The sequence below is a fragment of the Leucoraja erinacea genome, chromosome 7 (assembly GCF_028641065.1).
Source record: "Leucoraja erinacea ecotype New England chromosome 7, Leri_hhj_1, whole genome shotgun sequence".
In the NCBI taxonomy this organism is placed as follows: domain Eukaryota; kingdom Metazoa; phylum Chordata; class Chondrichthyes; order Rajiformes; family Rajidae; genus Leucoraja; species Leucoraja erinaceus.
In genome coordinates, this window is record NC_073383.1 from 55787177 (window position 1) to 55808800 (window position 21624).

Sequence of the window (21624 nt, forward strand, 5' to 3'; positions counted from 1 at the left end):
GGGGCCTGGCGGTGAGAAAGTCCAGGACCCAGGCACACAGGGAGGTGTGGAGCCCCAATTCCATCAGCTTCCCGGCCAGTCTGGTGGGGACTATCGTGTTGAAGGCTGAACTGTAGTCTATGAACAGCATCCAGATGGGAGAGAGCGGTGTGCAAGACCTGGGAGACCGCATCGTCCGTGGATCTGTTCGGACAGTATGCGAACTGCAACGGGTCCATGTTCCGAGGGAGGAAGACGCAGATGTGTTTCTTCACCAGCCTCTCAAAGCATTTCATGACTACCGAGGTAAGGGCCACTGGTCGGTAGTCATTCAGACAGGCTGGGGAGGCATTTTTTGGTACCGGTACAATGATGGATTTTTTGAAGCAGGCAGGGACCATGGACTTTTCCAGGGAGAGGTTGAATAATGTAGTGAGCACTGGAGCTAGCTGCGTAGCACAGGACTTGAGTACTCGCCCCGAGATGCCATCGGGGTCTGCAGCTTTTCTCGTGTTCACCCGTGTCGGAGCCCTCCTCACGTCGTGCTCGGACAGTGAGAATGTGTGTACATTCCTCCCTTCAGCTTCGGCAGCCAGCCCGCTGGCAGTATTGTCGATAGTCGGCAGACCTGGAGTGGTGTTGCTCCTCTCGAAATGGGCGTAAAAGGAGTTCAGGTCATCAGCTAGGGAGGTGCCGGCACTTGCGGATGAGGGAGGGGTGCTCCGGTAGTTGGTTACAATCCGTACCCCCTGCCACAGGCTTCTTGTGTCCTGCTGCTCCATCTGCAACTCCATCTTGTCTCTGTACCTTCTCTTTGCGTCCTTCGCAGTCGGTAGGACTCTGCCTTGTAGACGTCCATGTTTCCTGATGCCAGGCCCGAGTTGTAGGCAGCAGTGCGAGCTAAAAAAATTTTTTTTTAAATGGTATGGCCCTGTCCAGTCGCCGTTGTGGCAGCTCCGCGAAAATTGTGTGTGTTTTTAACTTTTATGTTACTTTTTAACTTATTTCTAAGTTCTAACTCCCTAGTACTAACAAAGTATAACAGGGAAACCCTCTTAAATCTAAACTCCAGGGCAAACGGAGACTTTTTAAACTCTGTACTTACTGATCCAGCGTGGTCAGCAGAGATCAGCAGAAGCTGCTGCAACAACAATGGGAGCTCGGCTGCAAGGAAAACCCAGAGCAAACATCGAGGGAAGCGGGGGGGGATTCGGAATAGGCTGAGAGCCCAAGCCTTTTCGTCCACCTCTGCCCAGCATTCTTTTGGCGAATGTCCAGTCCCTGGAAAACAAGCTGGATGACCCTCAGGGCGAGGGTCAGATTCCAGCGGGACATAAGGGACTGCAACATCCTCTGCCTGACTGAAACATGGCTGACCTCGCTGATTCCGGATCAGGTAATCTGCCCAACCGAGTCCTTCACTGTCCACCGTGCTGACAGAACAGAAGCATCTGGGAAATCCAAGGGTGGAGGAGTCTGCTTCATGACCGATAACAACTGGTGCAACCCTGGAAATATCAAGGTGCTTTCCCGTTCCTGCTCGCTGGACCTGGAGCACCTGACGATCTCATGCCGCCCATTCTACCTTCCCCGGGAGTTCGGCTCAGTGATCGTCACAGCCGTCTACATTCCACCGCAGGCGGACACCGACTTGGCACTATCGGCCCTACACGATGTGCTATGTCGACATCAAAACAAGAACCCGGAAGCGGCTATGGTGGTGGCTGGAGATTTTAATAAATCAAATCTCAAGAAGGTCATGCCGAACTTCTACCAACACATCACGTGTGCCACCAGGGGGGGAGAACTTTGGACCACTGCTACACACCGTTCAGGAAAGGCTACAAGGCAGTTTCACTCCCTCCCCAAGTAAAATCTGACCACGCTGCCATTTTCCTGTTGCCGGAGTATAAACAGAGGATAGTTCGGGAAGCGGTAGAGATGAGGGACGTAAAGCGGTGGTCCGACCAGTCAGAGGCCATGCTGCAAGATGCACTGAGTGATGTCGACTGGAATATGTTCGAAGCAAGTTCCAGTGACGTCAGTGAGTTCGCGGAAGCAGTCATGGACTTCATCGCAACAGTAACCGACAACATCGGCCCTACGGTAAGGGTAAGCACCTTTCCGAACCAAAAACCCTGGGTAGACAGGTCTGTTCGTGTGGCCCTGAATGCTCGCACCTGAATGCTCGTATTGTTCCTTCTCTCATCCAATTAATTCATCCTGTGATTAAAGATACCTGGGGAGTCATTTCTTCAATTAAATCGTTATCAATTTCCTTCCTTGCTTACTTAAATATAAGCAAGGAATTCTTAAAGAAGAATTTCACAGAACATCATCAACCATCCTTGTTCAAACCAGTTTCTAAGTATCTGATGCTATACACATTGTTCATTTTTTATACTGTGATGATTTAACCCTTTAATTATCGTAATATTAAAAAGATGAAATATCAGAATATGCCGTAAGCAGTCCAAGAGGAGATTCAGTAGCATTTTAAAAATTTACCATTCAAATAAAATCAACAAAGAAAGGTTATTTCTTCTGATTGGAATTTCGGTGCCAAGAGTTGTTCAATTAAATTGACACCAAGGACAAGGAGAGGAATTGGGACACATTTATTTGGAGTCGGTAGCTGGAGTTTGATGTATTTTGCACTAGAAGGTAATTAACGTGTTGATCATTACAACTTTGTTACAAAAGTAGATTTGTAGAAAACAATATTTGTAGTAGAACTGTAGATTTATTCGAGAGAGAGAGAGAGAGAGAGAGAGTTAGATATAGCTCTTACGGCTATTGGAATCAAGGGATATGGGGAGAATGCAGGAACGGGGAACTGATTTTGGATGATCAGCCATGATCATATTGAATGGCTCGAAAGACCGAATTGTCTACTCCTGTACTTATTTTCTATGTTTCTAACTCTGGGAAGTAATAGTTTGAATATCTGCTTTCAGTATTCTAAATATCGTCTTTAGTTTTTATATTCATTTCAGATCTTTCACATTTCTTCTGTTAATCTGCAAATTTAGTGGATTAGGTAAACCCTATGAATACTTCATTTTGTATACTGACATTTGCATTGATTTGCATCATTATTCTCAGATGATAATTTATTTATGGAAAAAAGCCTTAAAATTTGTCCTGGGCCTCCTCCACTGTCAGAGCGAGGCCAAATGCAAATTGGAGGAACATATTTCACTTGAGCAGCTTACAACCCAGTGATGTGAATATTGATTTCTCTAACTTCAAGTAACCCTTGCTTTTCCTCTCTCTCCGTTTCTCCCCCACCCTAGTTCTCTGACTAGTATCACTGTCCTCCTGATTCATTTTACTGTTTGTATGCTTCATTGTCACCTTCCCCATAGCCAACAATTAACTAATCTACATTTCCTTGATCATTGCATGTTTTGTTCCATCGTTTTTACACCTTATCCTTCCATATCTCCCTCTCAGTCTGAAAACGGGTCTCGATCTGAAATGACTCCCATTCCTTCTCTCCAGAGATGCTGCCTGTCCCGCCCGCTGAGTTGCTCCAGCATTTTGTGTCTATGGTGTAAACCAGCATCTGGAGTTCCTTCCTACAAATTAATTGTTTACTATTAGATACTGAGCTTGAAACATGTAAACATAACTGAGGGCCAATTATTTTTGCTTAATCTACACCAATTATTCGCAATACTTCAGTCTCTTTGCCAATTCAGAGAAAGGATGGCTAAGACAGAATGCATTTTTCTTTACTGAAAATACTTTATATGTCAGGCTGAAGACCCTAATGTTATATTATTTTTTTTTATTGAGGCATGGATTTAGAGTGGGAAATTGTTGTCCTTGATCTATGCCACAGAGTTCATTCATTCCACCAATTCTTCATCCTGACCATTGTCTTACTGAGTGTTGAGTACAACCCCAAGATTATAACTGGGCCAAAATTAAATTCCTGATCCTGTATTTCCCTCTGCCAGAAAGACTACTTATGCACATGATGATACTGTTGCAGATAATGTTTATGGGAGACCTTAACACTGTATCAATTCATCTTCTGCAAAAATCATTGCTCATGGGTTTGTCACCTCCTGTCTCAATTATTCCACTACATTCTGGGCTGGCTTCTTAGCCTCCTGGCCAAATTATTTCCCAGATTAGTGTCATGTTTGTAATTTGGTAACAATGCTTCTGACCACACTGGGGATATACTGTTTCAAACAGTAATTCAATTTGTATGAATTGCAGAGATTTTTATTTTGTTTCTTTTTCTGCAATCCAGTAATTATAGACACAAATTCTTTGATCTATGAGTGTAATTTGCCTTCTAGCATTTCCAGTATATAATTAATTATTACGTGTATTGATTTGCAAGGCTGAAACTGCAATGTTTATGGTACTCTAGTGGTTATGAAACTGGACTAGTGGTCAAATGTCATGAGTTGAGATATGTGCACAATAAATTGAGAATTTGTCTTAAGACTGGGAATAAGGTAACTACACCAATTGATTCACTAACATTTGTGGGACCATCCACCCAGCTTCATTTATAACATAGTACTCTGAAATGGCCATGTAAATCACTGTTGAGCAAAATAACTACAGGGCTTAAAGGCCCAATGCCAATTATTTTCTCATATCTCATGCATTAATATTGTTAGAAAGACTATCCTGTGACGTGCTGATCAACGTGATTAGACCATGTTTCAAAATGGCATAAAAGCCATTACAAACTGCAGATAAGACTCCACCACAGCATGAAGAAGAATACCTGCTGGGTTTTGTCCTAATTAGCCACTGTAACTGCAGAATTCATGTTGGCCTGAGTTTCTACTGTGATTAGGGGAGTTGCTTGAAATTTCAAGTCTTCATCCATGAAAATGTGCACCAATATAACAAGAACTTTCTGAACTGGATAGACCTTCTGAAGAATTCAAGACATTATAACATATGGTAAATAGAATGGTTTAACTGAAGAATATCCATTTCACAAATCTCCGAGCTGAGAATTATTCAGATTTTGTTACCAGTAACCTTGCAAACCAAAGTTCTAATGAGCAGGCAATCTGAAAAACTTAACAACATTCTGTTTTGGATGGTTGTGACCTAACTGGTTATTCCGCATTTAAAATCTTGGGACTTTGCTAAGTACATTAAGTGTATTTTGTAGATTGTTGATTGGCTAGTAGCCCCGTAAACATTGTTTCTGCGTATATCAGAATTACATCAGAGGCATTTAAGAATGTTGGTGTTAGCTGATTACTTGGAGAACCATAGGTATTGGCTTCAATCACATTGTAATACAAGATGTTAATTGGGGAAGTTAAACATGGTAATAAATTTAGGTTTGAAAATATTTTGGTAATTATTTCTTTTCCTAATTTTCGTATGTTCTGTTAAGATATTAATTCAAAGACTGGGGGATTGTTACATAGCTGGCAGCAACTCCCAGGTCCCCAAATTGTGAGACTTGAAAGTACTTGTCGCCTACTGGGATCATCACAACCTAATCAACTCCAGTCTTGACTTTCTGGTACAGAATATTGAGGTTGGAAACTATTTGTTGCACAATTTGAATGTCTGAAAATGATTCACAGCTAGTACATTATACTAGCTGCTGTTTAGAAGTGACAGGTGATCTTCTTCTCTTTCTTCTGCCTTAAGCCATTAAATGCAGTGTGCAAAGTAAATATTAAATCTGGAACCTGTTCTGATCAGGTTATCCGCTGAATGCAGTGCAAGGTAAATATTAAATCTGGAATCTGTTCTGATCAAGTTATCTACTGAACCAATTGGTGAATGCATTTTAATTTATTTTAACATTGATAACCGAGCAATTATGTATCAGTCCTAATAGCTTAATGGTTTGGGACATTCTGGTTTGAAAAACAGAATGGTGGTGACGTCACATTTATGTTATCTGGTCACTGAAATCCATCTCTACTCGGCATTGAGCAAGCTATAGCTGTCACTGAAAGGTAGAACTAGCATTAAGAGTGCCTTGTGCATTTCCATTAAAATCATGCCAATAACATTTTACAGCAACAGATTTTTGTATTGGATGGTCTTGTGGATTTCAAAACCTTATTGCTATATCCGACATTTTTACAACGATTTGCTGTGAATATATTATCCATCTATCCATCTATCTACCCCCCCCCTCTCCCTCCCCCCCCCTCCTCTCCCTCCCCCCCCTCCTCTCCCTCTCTCCCCTCCCTCCTCTCCCTCTCCCCCCCCTCTCCCCCTCCTCTCCCCTCCCACCCCTCTCCCCACCCCTCTCCCCCTCACTCCTCTCCCCCTCACTCCTCTCCCCCTCTCCTCTCCTCTCTCCCTCTCCCTCCTCTCCTCCCCTCTCCTCTCCTCCCTCTCTCCTCCCCCCCCTCTCTCTCCCCCCTCTCCTCCTCTCCCTCTCTCCTCCCCTCTCTCCTCCCCCTCTCTCTCCTCCCCCCTCTCTCCTCACCCCTCTCTGCTCACTCCTCTCTCCCTCCCCCCCTCTCCTCCCTCACTCCCCCTCTCCTCATCCCTCACCTCTCTCCTCCCCCTCTCTCCTCCCCCCCTCTCTCCTCCCCCCTCTCTCCTCCCCCCCTCCTCTCCTCCCCTCTCCCCTCTCTCCCTCCCTCCCCCCCCTCTCTCCTCCCCCCTCTCTCCTCCTCCCCCCTCTCTCCTCTCCCCCCCTCTCCTCTCCTCCCCCCTCCTCTCCTCCCCCTCTCCTCTCTCCTCCCTCTCCCCTCCTCATTCCCTCCCCTCCTCCCCTCACCTCTCTCCCCTCTCTCCCCCTCTCTCCCCCCCTCTCCCCCTCACCGATCTCTCCTCACCCTTCTCCCCCTCACTCTTCTCTCCTCTCCTCCCCCCTCTCTCCTCTCCCCTCTCTCTCCCACTCCCCCTCTCTCCCCCCTCCCCTCCCCTCCTCATCCCCTCTCTCCTCACCCCTCCCCTCTCACCCCTCTCCCCCTCTCCCTCTCCCCCTTTCCTCCCCTCTCCCCCATCTAGCCCCTTCTCCCCCCCCTCTCCGTCCCCCCTCCCTCTCCTCCCTCCCTCCTCCTCCTCCTCTCTCCCTTCCTCCCCCTCCCCCTTCCCTCCCCTCTCCTCCCCATCTCTCCCCATCTTACTCCTCTCCTCCCCTCCTCTCCCTCTCTCCCCTCCCTCCTCCCTCCCCTCCCCCCTCCTCCCTCTCCCCCTCTCTCCTCCTCCCCCCTCCCCCTCTCTCCTCTCCCCCCCCTCCTCCCCCTCTCCTCCTCTCCCCCCTCTCCTCCTCACCCCCCTCTCCTCACCCCTCTCTCTCCTCCCCCCCCCCCTCTCTCTCACCCCTCTCTCCTCACCCTCTCTCCTCACCCTCCCTCTCCCTCTCCCCTCCCCTCCCATCCCATCCCCCTCTCCTCACACCTCTCCCCATCTCCTCCCCCTCCTCCCTCCCCTCTCCCCTCCTCCCTCCTCCTCCTCTCTCCCCTCCTCCCTCCCCCTCCCCCTCCCTCCCCCCCCCCCCCCCCCCCCCCTCTCCCCCCCCCCCTCCCCCTCTCCCCCTCTTCCTCTCCCCTCTCCCTCCCCCCCCCCCTCTCCCCCTCTCCTTCTCCCTTCCTCCCTCTCCCCTCTCTCTGCCCCCATCCATCTCACCTCCTCCAACCCCCCTCAAACCCCCCTCTCCCCCACTCCAACCCCCCCCTCCCCCTCCTCCCCCCCCTCCCCCCTCCTCCAACCCCATCTCCCCTCCCCTCTACCCCCTCCCCCATTCCCTCCTCTCTCCTCCTCCTCTCTCCCCACCTCCTCTCTCCCCACTTCCTCTCTCTCCCCACTACTCTCTTGCCCCCCTCCCCCCCCCCCCCTCTCTCTCCTTCTCCTCTCTCTCTCCCCTCTCTCCCCTTTCCCCCTCCTCTCCCCTCCCGCCCCCCCCTACACCCCCTGTGAGTATGGCAGGTGGTTAGTGTACATGTGAAGCCGCAGCGTTGGGGGGAACAGACCCAGCGGGTCTGCACTTGGTCTAGTACTTGTTTAATACAGGGGAACCTGATTATGATTAATAAAGATTAAACATTTCTAACCACTATCATGTTTTTGTTTTAGTGAATTACACTTAGCCACCACCTGGCCTCATCTTACAGAAGGCATTATTGTTGATAATGATGTATACTCGTAAGTACTGATTGGTTTTAATTTTTTACCTTTTAAAATAAAAACGATTTATGCCATTTTTGGTAAAATCTCAGAATTATGGATATTCCATCCTCTGACAAGCTTTGCTTTTTACAGAAGGAATTCAAAATACAGCTCATCATCTAAAATCAAAATGCTGTAAATGTTTGTAATCTGAAATTTAAAACAAAACCTGCATATTTTGTTTCCTTAGTGCATTCCAACTGAAGAGAATTAGCTTTTATCAAGAAGACCCTGTTGAAATTTATTTCAATACTTTTTGGAAACAATTTAATTAAATCTTGCCAACATTGAACATGAAAGATTGAGAAATGATAAGCAGCAATTAAATTGATTGTACTTCAAAAAAGAACTGCTAAAGTGTGAGGTCTATCTGTGGGAAGGGAATGAATTTCAGTGCTCCTGAATGTCAGGCACTTTTAATTGTAGCTTTTTGTTCAGCTGTGAGAAAGCACTGCCAAAAGAAAATCATGAGAAAACCAAGTGCCTTGTCATCAAATCAGCTGCCATGTGTCATTGTAAATCGAATTTGCCAGATCCCCTGGCTGTTTGATTGAAAATATCTAATAGGATGGCAAAGTATCTAATTGATTAGAACAGTGTCGTTCTGCAAGTCTACCCCAACAATCATATTATCATTTATTGAGGTCAATTATTTGAAAATTAACCTCAGGTAGCCCACTGGGAGAAAAAAACCAAGCGAAAAAAACAACCATTTTATTCATTATATTGTAAGAAATGAGGCAGGGAAGAAGTAGTTGCCAATGGTGTTCTTACTGTTGAGAGGTAATGAACTGTAAAGTGTGTAGGAAGTAGCTGCAGATGCTGGTTTAAATCGAAGATGGACACAAAATGCTGGAGTAACTCAGCGGGAGCGGCAGCATCTCTGGAGAGAAGGAATGGGTGACGTTTCGGGTCGAGACCCTTCTTTAGACTGATGTCAGGAGAAAGGGTGGTACATAGATAAGGAAGTGTATAGATAAGGTAGTGTAAGGTACGGAAATAGGACAAAGGGAATAGAGATCAAGGAAAATGTTGAATAGATCATTGTTGGGAGAAGGTAACAACAAAGCAAACAGAGATAAAATGTATTTGAAGTCATTAAGACTGGTCAGAGAACTGGGAAGGGGGAGGAGATGGAGAGAGAGGGAAAGCAAGGGCTACTTGAAGTTAGAGAAGTCAATGTTCATACTGCTGGGGTGTAAGCTGCCCAAGCGAAATATGAGGTGATGTTCCTCCAATTTGTGCTGGGAATGGGAGGGGGAGTTAAAGAGTTGAGCAACCGGGAGATCAGGTAGGTTTAGGCGGACTGAGTGGAGGTGTTCAGTGGAATGATTGCCGAGTCTGTGCTTGGTCCTGCCGATATACAGGAGTCCACACCTCGATTAGCGGATACAGTAGATGAGGTTGGAGGAGGTGCAAGTGAACCTCTGCCTCGCCTGAAAAGACTGTTGGGGTCCTTGGACTGAGTCGAGGGGGGAGGTCTAGGGACAGGTGTTGCATCTCCTGCGGTTGCAGAGGAAAGTATCTGGAGAGGGGATGGTTTGGGTGGGAAGGGACGAGTTGACCAGAGAGTTGCGGAGGGAATGGTCTCTGCGGAAAGCGGAAAGGGGTTGTGATGGGAAGATGTGGCTGCAGAGGGAACTATCTCTGTGGAAAGCCGAAAGGGGTGGAGATGGGAAGTAGTGGCAGGCGGAGGGAACTGTCTGCGGAATTGCAAAGGAAACAGTCTCTGCGGAATGTAAATATGTCACACTTTTTCATTTCTTTTGCTAGGGACCTTGATGCTCTGCAAGCACCGCTGTGGTCCGTCAGGGTGAGGAAGGCTGATAACCCCCAGTGTTTGTTAGGTATAACATTATTCTGCTCTACTATGAAAAGCTGGAAGTGAAATTGAATTCAAAATTTAGTATCTACTATTATAATATTGAAAACTTTAATTGGTTTGCCTATCTTTTTAATAGGAGATTTTCTCACTGAGTTCTTTAAACTGTGTCTTCGGAAAGAGTCGATTGATGAGATTCTTGGAAGGACAACATTTGAGGATGAAAGTAAAGGTTAAAACAATTTGATTTTAAATTTCAAATAGCTGTTTATTTTTAAGAATTTGATGCATACAAAATATTGTTTCAATGTATTGTTTGTAACGATGCTTCTTTTCGCAGATCATGCAGATATTAGCCAAGCTTTGCAGAAGCTCACAGAGCCAACATCTGTTCACATGCCTCGACTATCTACCATGTCAAATATGGTCCACAGTGCTCGCAAGAGGATGCATAAACACAGACGAATAGAAGAGTCACCAATTAGTAATGAAGTTCTAAACTCCATTTTATTAGTAAGTGGTTATTTACTTTTAAAGCATACCTTACTTCTGACAACTCAAAATAGCGTTTTCATTAATAATGGTCAACTCATCTGTTGCCCCAAAATCCGTATCATCTTGGCAGAAATGTTCCCATTTGATTCCAGCAGTCTTCTGGGTATTTGCCCCGTGCACTTAGGAATGGCCCGGTGAAGTAATGCGCAGCGAGCCGTAGTCACAGCATTGTTTTGATAGCCAGTGAAGCCCAAACCCATATCAAGCATTTTACATTTCAAACGTCAGAGAACACTCCAGACATTAAAAATCCATTAATATAAAATATTAAAGCTACGCAGAGTAGTAAAAAACTGACTTACTTATTTCCTGGCGGCTGATTTCTCCATTCTTTGTCTGAGATCAAGTTTAACCAGCCTGAGAGCTGGGAAATCTATGAAAGATTGTGCTGTATGTTGACTCCATCACAGCTGTACAGACAACCACAGCTAGCAGTGTAGGCCAGAAGATACTGATGTCGGCTCTGATTAAGGCTAGCAATGGAAATTAGTACTTCCACAGGGCTGTGTGTGCAAGTACTGGAATTAGCACTAGTGTTGGGCCGGAGAAACTACACAGTAAGCTTTAAATGATTGAAAGCAAATGATACTATAAATTAGGAATTTGAAGCTAAAATGAAAATTGAATTATCAAGATATAAATGATAGAAAATTGAATTAAGAAGAAAGGATTGTACAGAGCTGCCAAGTAGTATGGATTTTCCGTATTTTGAACTAATATACGATTTTACGTTGCTATATACGGATTTTTAAAAAATCCGACCATAGATAATCGTAACAACGAATCACCGCTGTACCGGCCGAGGTGCAGCGGGCAGGTGGGAACAACCGAGATCGGCCCAACTTCCTGTTTCATTAACATACCACTCGCCAATGGAAAAGTAATAACCCGGTGAAATTGACTTAAGATCTTGCTGCTTAAAAAATGCAAGGATATAAAAATTCATACTGTACCTCTAAAAATTAGAACAGATTAAATATACTAGTATTTTAAATTTCAAGATCAGGATGATTATTTTTGGGAGGGAGGGAGAGAGAGAGGGGGAGGGGGGAGGCTTCCAAAATGGCTTCTACATCATCACCTGGTGCAAAAGCAGGAAGCAGCTGTTCAAACAGCAGTACACAAAGTATGGCAATGAATGCACTGTCAAGTAAGGTGCGGAGAAGACATGTCAATTGGTAGCAAAGTTGTGCATTATTGTACTCTTACATGGGTATGACCGCACATAAAAAACAAAACATTTTCAGCAAGATGGCACCGCGTAAAAATACTGATTTCCTCAGCAAAGTACTGATTTTCAGGTACTAGAATACTGAAATGCTCGGACAAAACTTGGCAGCCCTGATTGTAGCATAAGAGAGCTGTAACTTGTTTTGTGGGCTATTTTAGACTGCCATTTCTCACTGGCCTGGTCTCTTTGCCCCTATTTACCTGATTCAGATGCTGAGGACTAATCTTGCTGGGTACTGAAACCATTAATGCTCCTCCCCAATTCTGGTTACCCTACCTCCTACCTCCTGGAAAAGCTTTTGAATGCTTTGATGGATACAAAAGCCACGCATACCGTCTCCTGCCCTGTTCTGCAGTTTCTAAAAGCTGTAATTGATTTTCAACAATTTTTAAATAGCTCTGAAATTGAGACATTCAAAACTATTAAATGACGCATGACATCTAAAAATTTACAAATCATTACATATTTGAAAAATACATCTTAAAAATATAAGAATGCTTTGAATTAAAAATATTAAACTGAACTAACCAGCATTTACATTTCACTCCCTTATTCCTCATTTTAATTAATGGAATCATAATGCAATTCCACAATTTGATGCTGTGGTGTCTCAACAAGACATGGCAACAAGACATATTAGACCTTCTGAATCTGTCAGTGGGTCTATGACATCTGTTTTGACAGCAAAATTCTAGACCCGTTTGAATAGCTAAATGCCAGCAATTTCTATTCTATATTTTTCAATACAAAAGTTAGTGAATTTAAATCTTTTCAGACATTGCAAGATTTGATGTCAGTTGATTTAGTATGGTGATAAATTAAAAATGTTAACCAAAACAGTAATTGCATGGATAATATAAATCAAAAGTTAAATAATTAATGCTCACACCTACCATTGCAAAATAAATAATTAAATGCAAATCGGAAAATTGTTTCCCCTATTTCTCAATCCTGATGTAAGAATCATGATCTCTTTTAACAGATTCTGCATGATCTCTGAACATTTGCAGCATTTTCTGCTTTTACTAATAATGATATATACCCCAGCTTGAAATTTTGTATTTTAGTTTCTGTTTCCTGATGCTGCTGAGAAGACTGGAGATTTATCTAATGCTAAATGTAGCAGCTCAGGAGGAAGTAATATTGCTGCATCTGAAGAAGAGTGGGTAAGTTCTGAAACTTACTATCCGATTCAACAGTAGAAAGTATTTAACTATTTCCCACTTTGCTTATTAATACACTTATGTGGCGGCTCCCAAGGGACCCACGCACTACACTTAGCTGATCATAAGCCCTTCAGACGTAAGACTCCAGCTGCACAACCCCAGCCACAAGGCACCTATTCTGGAATTACCATTTGTCAGTATTCTTGATGACTTGACAGAACCTTCAAACACTTTTTAATGTAGCTTTGCTCATCTCTACCGAAGGTTTGCCTCTGATTCCTCAAGATAAATCGTGTTGCAAACAATAAATAATAGGAGAGCAATTGGTTTCTGGTCATTAGCATCAACGCACAGTTGTACTCTATTTGCATAATTGTTCTGTTGCAGTTCCAGTTTTCAGTTTAAGTATTTGTAAAATATATAACTGAACATATTTTAAGTATTATAATAATTTAGATTTAACTATATCAGACACGTTTAATAGTTGCATGGATTATTAAGCAACGATACTTAAAACCACTTAAATTAGTGGTCTAGAAATTCTATCAAGTAGCATCACATTTTTATTTTCAATGGAGTTTAATTTAATTTGGATCAATTATGGTAATATGGAACTTGGAAATCGTGTGGTGGTTAATTGTATAAGAATGTTTTACATTGATGTTAAAAGACTGCATTAGTTGAATGATCCAAGTCTAGCAATAAATATTTTACTTCATTCCTTGTATGTGAATACTTGGCCAATAAACTTACTTACTTTATATAGGCCAGGTTCACCTATTTATTTATTTTGTGTGCTAACTGCCACTATCCTTGCCCCAGTAAGTGTTGTGTGCTTGTGCTTATGCAATATGACCCAGTCAACAATGCGATGACAAACAACTAAACTAATAATGTCGCTATTTATTGCCATTTAACATTTTATTTAAGTATTTGTTTATCAAATGTCAGGTCAAGCGGGTTTCAGTACCCATATATAACTTAATCCTTAATAACATTGTTATGAGTTTCTATCATTTAGGATGACTCGAGCATACTAGTTTCATAATTCCCACTTCTTAATGTTCCTGAATGTTCTTGGCTTATATAATTCTCAAGTTTGTTCGCCATCATAATCAACTAAACTATAGATATCTCTATAATTATAAAACTCTGATCTTGGAACATCCTGTGTGTGTGTGTTTGTGTGTAATCACATCTTCTTGAAACAACGACGCGTTAACGGTAAAATTTTCACATATTCCGATAGAGATTTATAAGCAGTCCGAAATCGCCTTATCTGAAAATTTCGAGCTTTATTTCTCGAGTTATTTATGAAAATGTTCACAAATCTGAAATAACTTTGAAAATAAACGAGATGACGACATCACAATGGGTCTGCTCCGCTCGGCCTGTTGCGCTGTATTCCACGCGCAGCGAGTGACATCCCCCCCCAACATCTCCCTCCTCCCCCCCCCATTATTCAAAAGTGATGCACAAAGATCGAGCAAGTCAGGCCGTGGACTGAAGACCAAAGATCATAGCTGAAGACTCTCTTCCCTCCGGCCTCGCTCTGGCGCCTGGAGCCTGCAGCTGGAGCCCGGAGCTGGAGTGAGGGAGTATTGCATTTGAAAACCAGCCCTCCCCTGTGACGCCGCGCGCCCCTCCCCCATCCCTCAAACTTTACCCCCCTCTCTCTCTGCCCGCACTCCCTCTCTGCCTCCCTCCCGCTCCCTCTCTGTCCCCCGCCCCCTCTGCCTCTGCCCTTTGCCTCTGCCCCTGCCCTCTCTCTGCCCCTGCCCTCTCTCTGCTCCTGCCCTCTCTCCCTCTAGCCGCGCTTGCAAGTTGGGGGTTATGCATGAGTGGGTAGGGCGGAGATGGGGTAAAAGGAGCGAATGAATAATATTAATATAATATCAAGGGGGGTGGTTAGTGTGTGTGTGACGCCACAGGCCGCCCCCACAATCGCGCGTTAAGGGGACGGGACCCAACGGGTCCCTCTTGGTCTAGTGATATATAAAATTAGTAAATCTCTATATATTAATCTTTTCATTACCATATGTACCTTCTTTTCCAGAACCTTTACAGTCAATTTAAATCCGCTCCTTCAGACAGTCTGACATACAAGTTGACTTTGTGTCTCTGTATGGTTAACTTTTATCATGGTGGAATGAGGGGTGTGGCCCATTTATGGCAAGAATTTGTGTTGGAAATGCGGTACAGATTGGAAAATAATTATATTGTGCCAGGGTAAGATATTGATTTTAAGTCTTCCACACACTCTTCAGCCTGGGATTGAATTTATTAATTCTCAAGGTTGCACTTCACATTGGATGCACACTGTGCTTAGTCATTTGCACCTTACAACTGATGGAACAAATTGAGTTTGAGGTTCACACTTGACATAATGACAGAAGGAATAATGATTAAGGTGGTTCAACTGTTTGGGGATTGAAATATAGGGTGTGCCAGCTTGATGTCTATTAAAAATAGAAAACGCGTGTTTGGAAATTCTATGCTGATATATAATTTCATTATAAAACAACAGCAAAATAGTTAGTATAAATAAATTAATAAATATTCATTCTCTTTGTCAGATTATCTGCCGGGCCTCCAGACTTAAGATGTTGTTTGTTACATCAAAAACTGCAGGTAAAATTGAAAATGGTGCCATTAACTTCCATCCATTTTTTAATAACCAGTTTAATTGTCCAATGCAAATTGAACCATTAAAAAAATTATGTTCTGTTTGACTTTAGGTAGATGCATTGTATCATTGCAAATGAAAACGTGAGAGATTGAAAGCAGCAAATCTCATTAAGATATCATTGCAGTGTACAACTAAAATACCATTGTTTCTCGCAACAGAAAAATATGATCTGTAATAAATCATTATTCTCCTAAGCTGAAATTTCTGATGTTAAGGTAATCTGTTGGAAATATCTGGAACATAATATTTGGCATCATTATCTTTTTTCTACAATCAAGAATTATTCCTGAGGTTCTAGGTGTCTTAGTTTATTGAATGGAGTGAAATATTGTTCTTTTTGGCAAATTCTGTTTTTAGTTAAGGTTTTGGAGATGATCCAAAACGATTCTACAATATCTTAAAGGTAGACAAAAATGCTGGAGAAACTCAGCGGGTGAGGCAGCATCTATGGAGCTTACATATCTTAAAGTCTTAATATATGTAAAACATCTCATCTGCAAATTATTTGACTGCTGTCTTAAATAGCCATTCCGACCTGCATGTCAACAATTGGAACTACATCATACACCTGATATTTTGGATTGCTTATTTGAATTAACCATGTATCACAAAAGAATGATTCTATTTTCAGAGGATGTAGAGTTGTTCAACCCTACTGCTGATGTTACTGATTCCTGCAAAGTCAGTTCTCATTATTAGAGTCAGTCGTATAGCATGGAAACAGGCCCTTTGGCCAAACTTGCTCACTCCAACCAACATGCCTAGTCTACACTAGTCCTATATGTCTGTGTTTGGCCATATCTTTCCAAACCAATCCGATCCATGTACGTCCACGAGTTTTTTAAATGTTGCGACAGTACCTGTCTCCTCTAGCAGTTCGCTCCATTTACCCACCACCATTTGTGTAAAAAAAAAATAATTGCCTCTCAGATTCCTGTTAAACTTTTTGCCCTCACCTTAAACCTATGTCCTCTGTTTCTTGATTTCCTACTCTGGGTAAAGAGACTTGTATCCTATCTATTCTTCTCATGATCTTATACACCTCTATAAGATCACCCCTCATCCTTCTGTCTCACCCCTTAACCTCTCCATATAGCTCAGGTCCTCGAGTCCTGGCAACATCTTTGTAAATCTTCTCTGCACCCTTTCCGAATCAGAACACCAGGTATTGGTACATCAATTATTGGAATCCATTCAATCGCAATAGGAAAATTGGTGGAGGAAAATGGGAATAGAAAATGACAGAAAATATAGGATGGGTTCTATAATCTGCAATGATTTATTTTGTAATGTCATGACCAGGGAGCAGAAGGAGCACTGGATACAGTTTTATATATGAAATTTACTTCCTGTTGTGCTTGTGATAGGCTACATTTGAGTCCTTAAATACAAGCGGAGGGGTAAGAATAAAATGGACAATTATATCAACTAATATCCTGTGAAACTTTTTTTAATTTTAAGATGCTGAATTGTTGCATTGAAAGGAAAAAAGCAAGAGATGGTGGAAGGAAACAAATATCAGAAAATGTAATAGCAGAGAGGAAATTGTCGAATAATGCTGGCAAAGGGACAACAGAGTGTACAGATAACAAAGAGTTTGAGAAGGAAAACAAAGGAGAATCATCCCAGCAGAGATCATGGGACTCGTGGAGTGACAGTGAAGATGAGTTTTTTGAGTGTCTGAGTGACACAGAAGAGTTGAAGGAAAATAGACAGGAGAGTGAGACAAAAGAAGGAACGACAAAAGGTGACAAAGATGAAGGAGGAAAGAAAGACATCCAAAAGTGCAAACCAGAAGGACGTCTGCATCAGCACGGCAAACTGACTCTTCTACACACGAGTGGTCCACTTTATATTCCACTTACACAAGTAAAAAACATTATTTTCTTCTGTATCTGCATTTTATAATGATTATCCAGACAGTAATGTTTTCAAGGTCCTTTTATATTGTGTGTGCGTGTATATATAATAAAGCTAAATGAATCCGTTTAATATGCTCGGCAGAAGATCGTTCATCTCAGTACAGTATTTGATAATCGTGTTGACGATTGGATCAGATGATAATCTGAGTTAATGATTGGAGCTCTGTATCATAAAAATATTAAGTGGGATATCCGCCCTTACTTCCCTGTGCATTTGTGTGCACATGGGTGCATGTGCTTGTGGTGACAACAATGAAAAATTGGTTGTAAACAGCTGAAGAATTGCATGAGAAATCTGTGCCCAGTGGAATTTTCAGATAGTAAAGTGGCACAGCTGATGGAGCCATTACCGCACAACACCAGCATCCCAGGTTCAATCCTGACCTTTATAATATGGTAAAATCTGGGGAGCTTTGATGAGAATGTGGGGAGAGTGAAAAAGAGGTTACTTAATTTCTGGATTTATGCATTCTAATACCTCATTAATACTATCAGGGAATGTGTGTAATCTTCAAGAGAATCCTTGAGATTATTAATTTTCCATTCTATCTATTGTCATAACTGACCTTGTTATATCTTCTCTCATCACTGGGATTTGAGATCCTTAATCACAAAGGCTACCTTCACCATAGCTGTACATTTTACTTCTGCCACCACTTTGGCACCTGCACACCCTCACCTCTCTCACCACCCCACTCATCCCATATCCCTCAGACCACCCTTCCTACATTATTCCTGAATACAACCTGATTATCTTGAAATCCTCTCACCCAGTAATACCTTCTGAGCAACTTGAATCTTCTTCTTGCGTAGGGCGTGCACAGCCTAAAGTTGTAGGACAACTTGTTCTATTTGATCTTATTTGATTGTGCACGCCAGGTTGATTGCATTCGTTGAAACAAGGTGGACCACGTGAAGGTTGCAATCTCCCACCCCAGAATTTGCACTAATGTATCCAATGCAAGAGTGGTCATTGAACACAGTACAGGTGCACAACCTTTTATCCGGTGTTCCGGAAACCGAAAAACTCCGAAAACCGGCCATTTTTTCCAGATGTCGTCTGCGCACCAAAACTCGCGTTTGGCGCCAAACTTGACCCAAAACGACCCACGGTCAACCCAGGTCTGTACTACTGCAGCGGCTGCCTCCTCCCCGGAGACCGGGAGACGCTTAAACATCTGTAAATCATTGCTTAAATGTTAGTCAGTTAGTTTGGAGGGCTTTTATGTGAAGGGGGGGGGTGAAGGGGTAAACTTTAATTCTTAGTCCCCTACCTGGTCGGAGAGGCGGGGAGCGGTCAATGCCTTACCGGGTCGCCGTGCAGTAAGCTCCGCAGCGCTGTGGCCAGTGGGGCTGCGTCAGCGCCGGTTATAGCTCCGACCCCGGCAACTCTACCCCTGGCTGCGAGGCGCTCCAAATCCAGCGCGGCCCGCGGCCGGACGCCCCAGCTCCGCGAATGTCGGGAGTCGGCTGCGTCGCAGCGCTGGGATACCAGCGGGGAGCGGGCAATGCCTTACCGGGTCGCCGTGCGGCAAGCTCCGGAGCGCTGTGGCCGCCGACTCCCAACGTTCGCGGAGCGTCGCTGGATTTGGAGCCGCGCAGCCAGGGGTAGAGTTGCCGGGGTCGGAGCTCCAACCGGCGCCGCCCGCGGCCGGATGGAGCCCCTAGCTCCGCTAGGTTGGGAGTCGCCGACCAGGTAGGGGACTAAGGATTAAAGTTTCCCCCTTCACCCCTACTCCACCACCACCACCACCACATAAAATCCCTCCAAACTAACTGACTAACATTTATGCAATGATTCTCCCGGTCTCCGGGGAGGAGGCAGCTGCTCCAGACTTTTCAAGCCGCCCGCGCTACCTACCTAATCTACGCTAAAAATCTTCCATTCGGAAATCCGAAAATGTCCGAAATCCGACAAGTGTCTGGTCCCAAGGCTTTCGGATAAAAGGTTGTGCACCTGTATATCCAGCACTCTTTAATGTTCTACTCACTTGTTTCTTGTTCTCTCCCTGGATTTAATCACTTTGCATCCTTCAATTTTCCCTTGAGCTATAATGTCTAAAATGCCATTCAGATTATTAATCCACATGTCAAGTCAAGTTTATTTGTCATATACACATACGAGATGTGCAGTGAAATGAAAGTGGCAATGCTCGCGGACTTTTGTGCAAAAAGACAAACAACCAAACAAACTATAAACACAATCATAACACACATATACCTTTACATAATAAATAATGGAAGGAAAAACGTTCAGTAGAGTTAGTCCCTGGTGAGATAGGCGTTTACAGTCCGAATGGCCTCTGGGAAGAAACTCCTTCTCAACCTCTCTGTTTTCACCGCATGGCAACGGAGGCGTTTGCCTGACCGTAGCAGCTGGAACAGTCCGTTGCAGGGGTGGAAGGGGTCTGTCATGATATTGTTGGCTCTGGAGTTGCACCTCCTGATGTATAGTTCCTGTAGGGGGGCAAGTGAAGTTCCCATAGTGCGTTCGGCCGAACGCACTACTCTCTGCAGAGCCTTCTTGTCCTTGGCAGAGCAATTCCCAAACCAGATGGTAATGTTCCCAGACAAGATGCTTTCCACTGCCGCTGCGTAGAAGCACTGGAGGATCCTCGGAGACACTCTGAATTTCCTCAATTGCCTGAGGTGGTAAAGGCGCTGCCTTGCCTTACTCACGAGTGCTGAGGCGTGTGATGCCCATGTCATATCCTCGGAGATGTGGACTCCCAGATATTTAAAACAGTTCACCCTATCCACAGGATCCCCATTTATCCTCAATGGAGTGTACGTCCTCGGATGATGTGCCCTCCTAAAGTCCATGATCAGCTCCTTTGTTTTTTTAATGTTCAAGAGGAGGTTGTTATCCTGGCACCAGAGTGCTAGATCAGCCACCTCCTCCCGGTAGGCCTTCTCATCGTTGTCTGAGATCAGGCCCACCACCACAGTGTCATCAGCAAACTTAATTATTGAGTTGGAGCTGAACCTAGCCACACAGTCATGTGTGTACAGAGGGAGTACAATAGGGGGCTGAGGACGCAACCCTGGGGCGATCCTGTGCACAGGTTGAGGGACTTCGATGTATTCCCTCCCATCTTGACTACCTGAGGCCTGGCGGTGAGAAAGTCCAGGACCCAGGCACACAGGGAGGTGTTGAGCCCCAATTCCATTAGCTTCCCAGCCAGTCTGGTGGGGACTATCGTGTTGAAGGCTGAACTGTAGTCTATGAACAACATCCTCACGTAGCCCCCCTTCTGGCTGTCCAGATGGGAGAGAGCGGTGTGCAAGACCTGGGAGACCGCATCGTCCGTGGATCTGTTCGGACGGTATGCGAACTGCAACGGGTCTATGTTCCGAGGGAGGAAGGCGCAGATGTTTTTCTTCACCAGCCTCTCAAAGCATTTCATGACTACCGAGGTAAGGGCCACCGGACGGTAGTCTTCCCTTTCCCGGACAGTCTTCCCTTTTATTGTTTTTTGGGTTAATAACATTACTTATTCCCTCAGTGTCCTCTTCATCTTTCCTATATACCAGTTTATGGGGTTCTTAACATGACTTTTGGTTTATTAGGCTTGTTAAAGGTGAACAGATGTTGCCAAACATCAATTATAAAGCTAAAGTTACCATTTGGTAAATAAGTTTTTAATATATTTGTGAAGATTAATATTTTTAATCAGTGTAAAATTTGGATATAATATTAATGTGTGTTTGACAGAATTCCCCCCTCCCCCCCCCCCCCCCCCCCCTCTAGTCTTCTCTGCATATCAGTGGGAACAAATTTGATCTAGGCAGATTAAATTTACTGAAGCCTTTTCTCTCTGACAGGAGCCAGCACCAATGACAGAAGATTTATTAGAAGAGCACTCAGAGGTATTAGCTAAATTGGGAACTTCAGCTGAAGGAGCACATTTACGTGCTCGAATGCAGAGTGCTTGTTTGCTGTCAGATATGGAGTCCTTCAAGGTAAAGTGCCTTCTGAGAATTTTGTCAACATTTATTTTCTTGATAAATACCAAAAGAAGATCTTATTTTATTTGTCTGTGTCACCCTCCACTTCGTGGCACCTATTAGACCCCTGTTGATGTTTCCAGAATGAGGTAACAAATATGTAATAATATTTTGGA

General features: G+C 43.9%; 1 protein-coding gene across 2 annotated transcripts in view; it reads left to right on the forward strand.

Moving 5' to 3' along the window:
- rab3gap1 (RAB3 GTPase activating protein subunit 1) overlaps positions 1-21624 on the forward strand; it is a 78873-nt gene that overhangs the window by 34057 nt on the left and 23192 nt on the right. For both annotated transcript variants that reach the window (XM_055638640.1, XM_055638641.1), the window contains exons 10-18: positions 8023-8091; positions 9889-9962; positions 10077-10169; positions 10278-10450; positions 12791-12889; positions 14946-15118; positions 15466-15520; positions 17040-17447; positions 21326-21463. In XM_055638640.1, the coding sequence (XP_055494615.1) occupies positions 8023-8091; positions 9889-9962; positions 10077-10169; positions 10278-10450; positions 12791-12889; positions 14946-15118; positions 15466-15520; positions 17040-17447; positions 21326-21463 (1282 nt within the window). The remainder of the gene's footprint in view (positions 1-8022; positions 8092-9888; positions 9963-10076; positions 10170-10277; positions 10451-12790; positions 12890-14945; positions 15119-15465; positions 15521-17039; positions 17448-21325; positions 21464-21624) is intronic.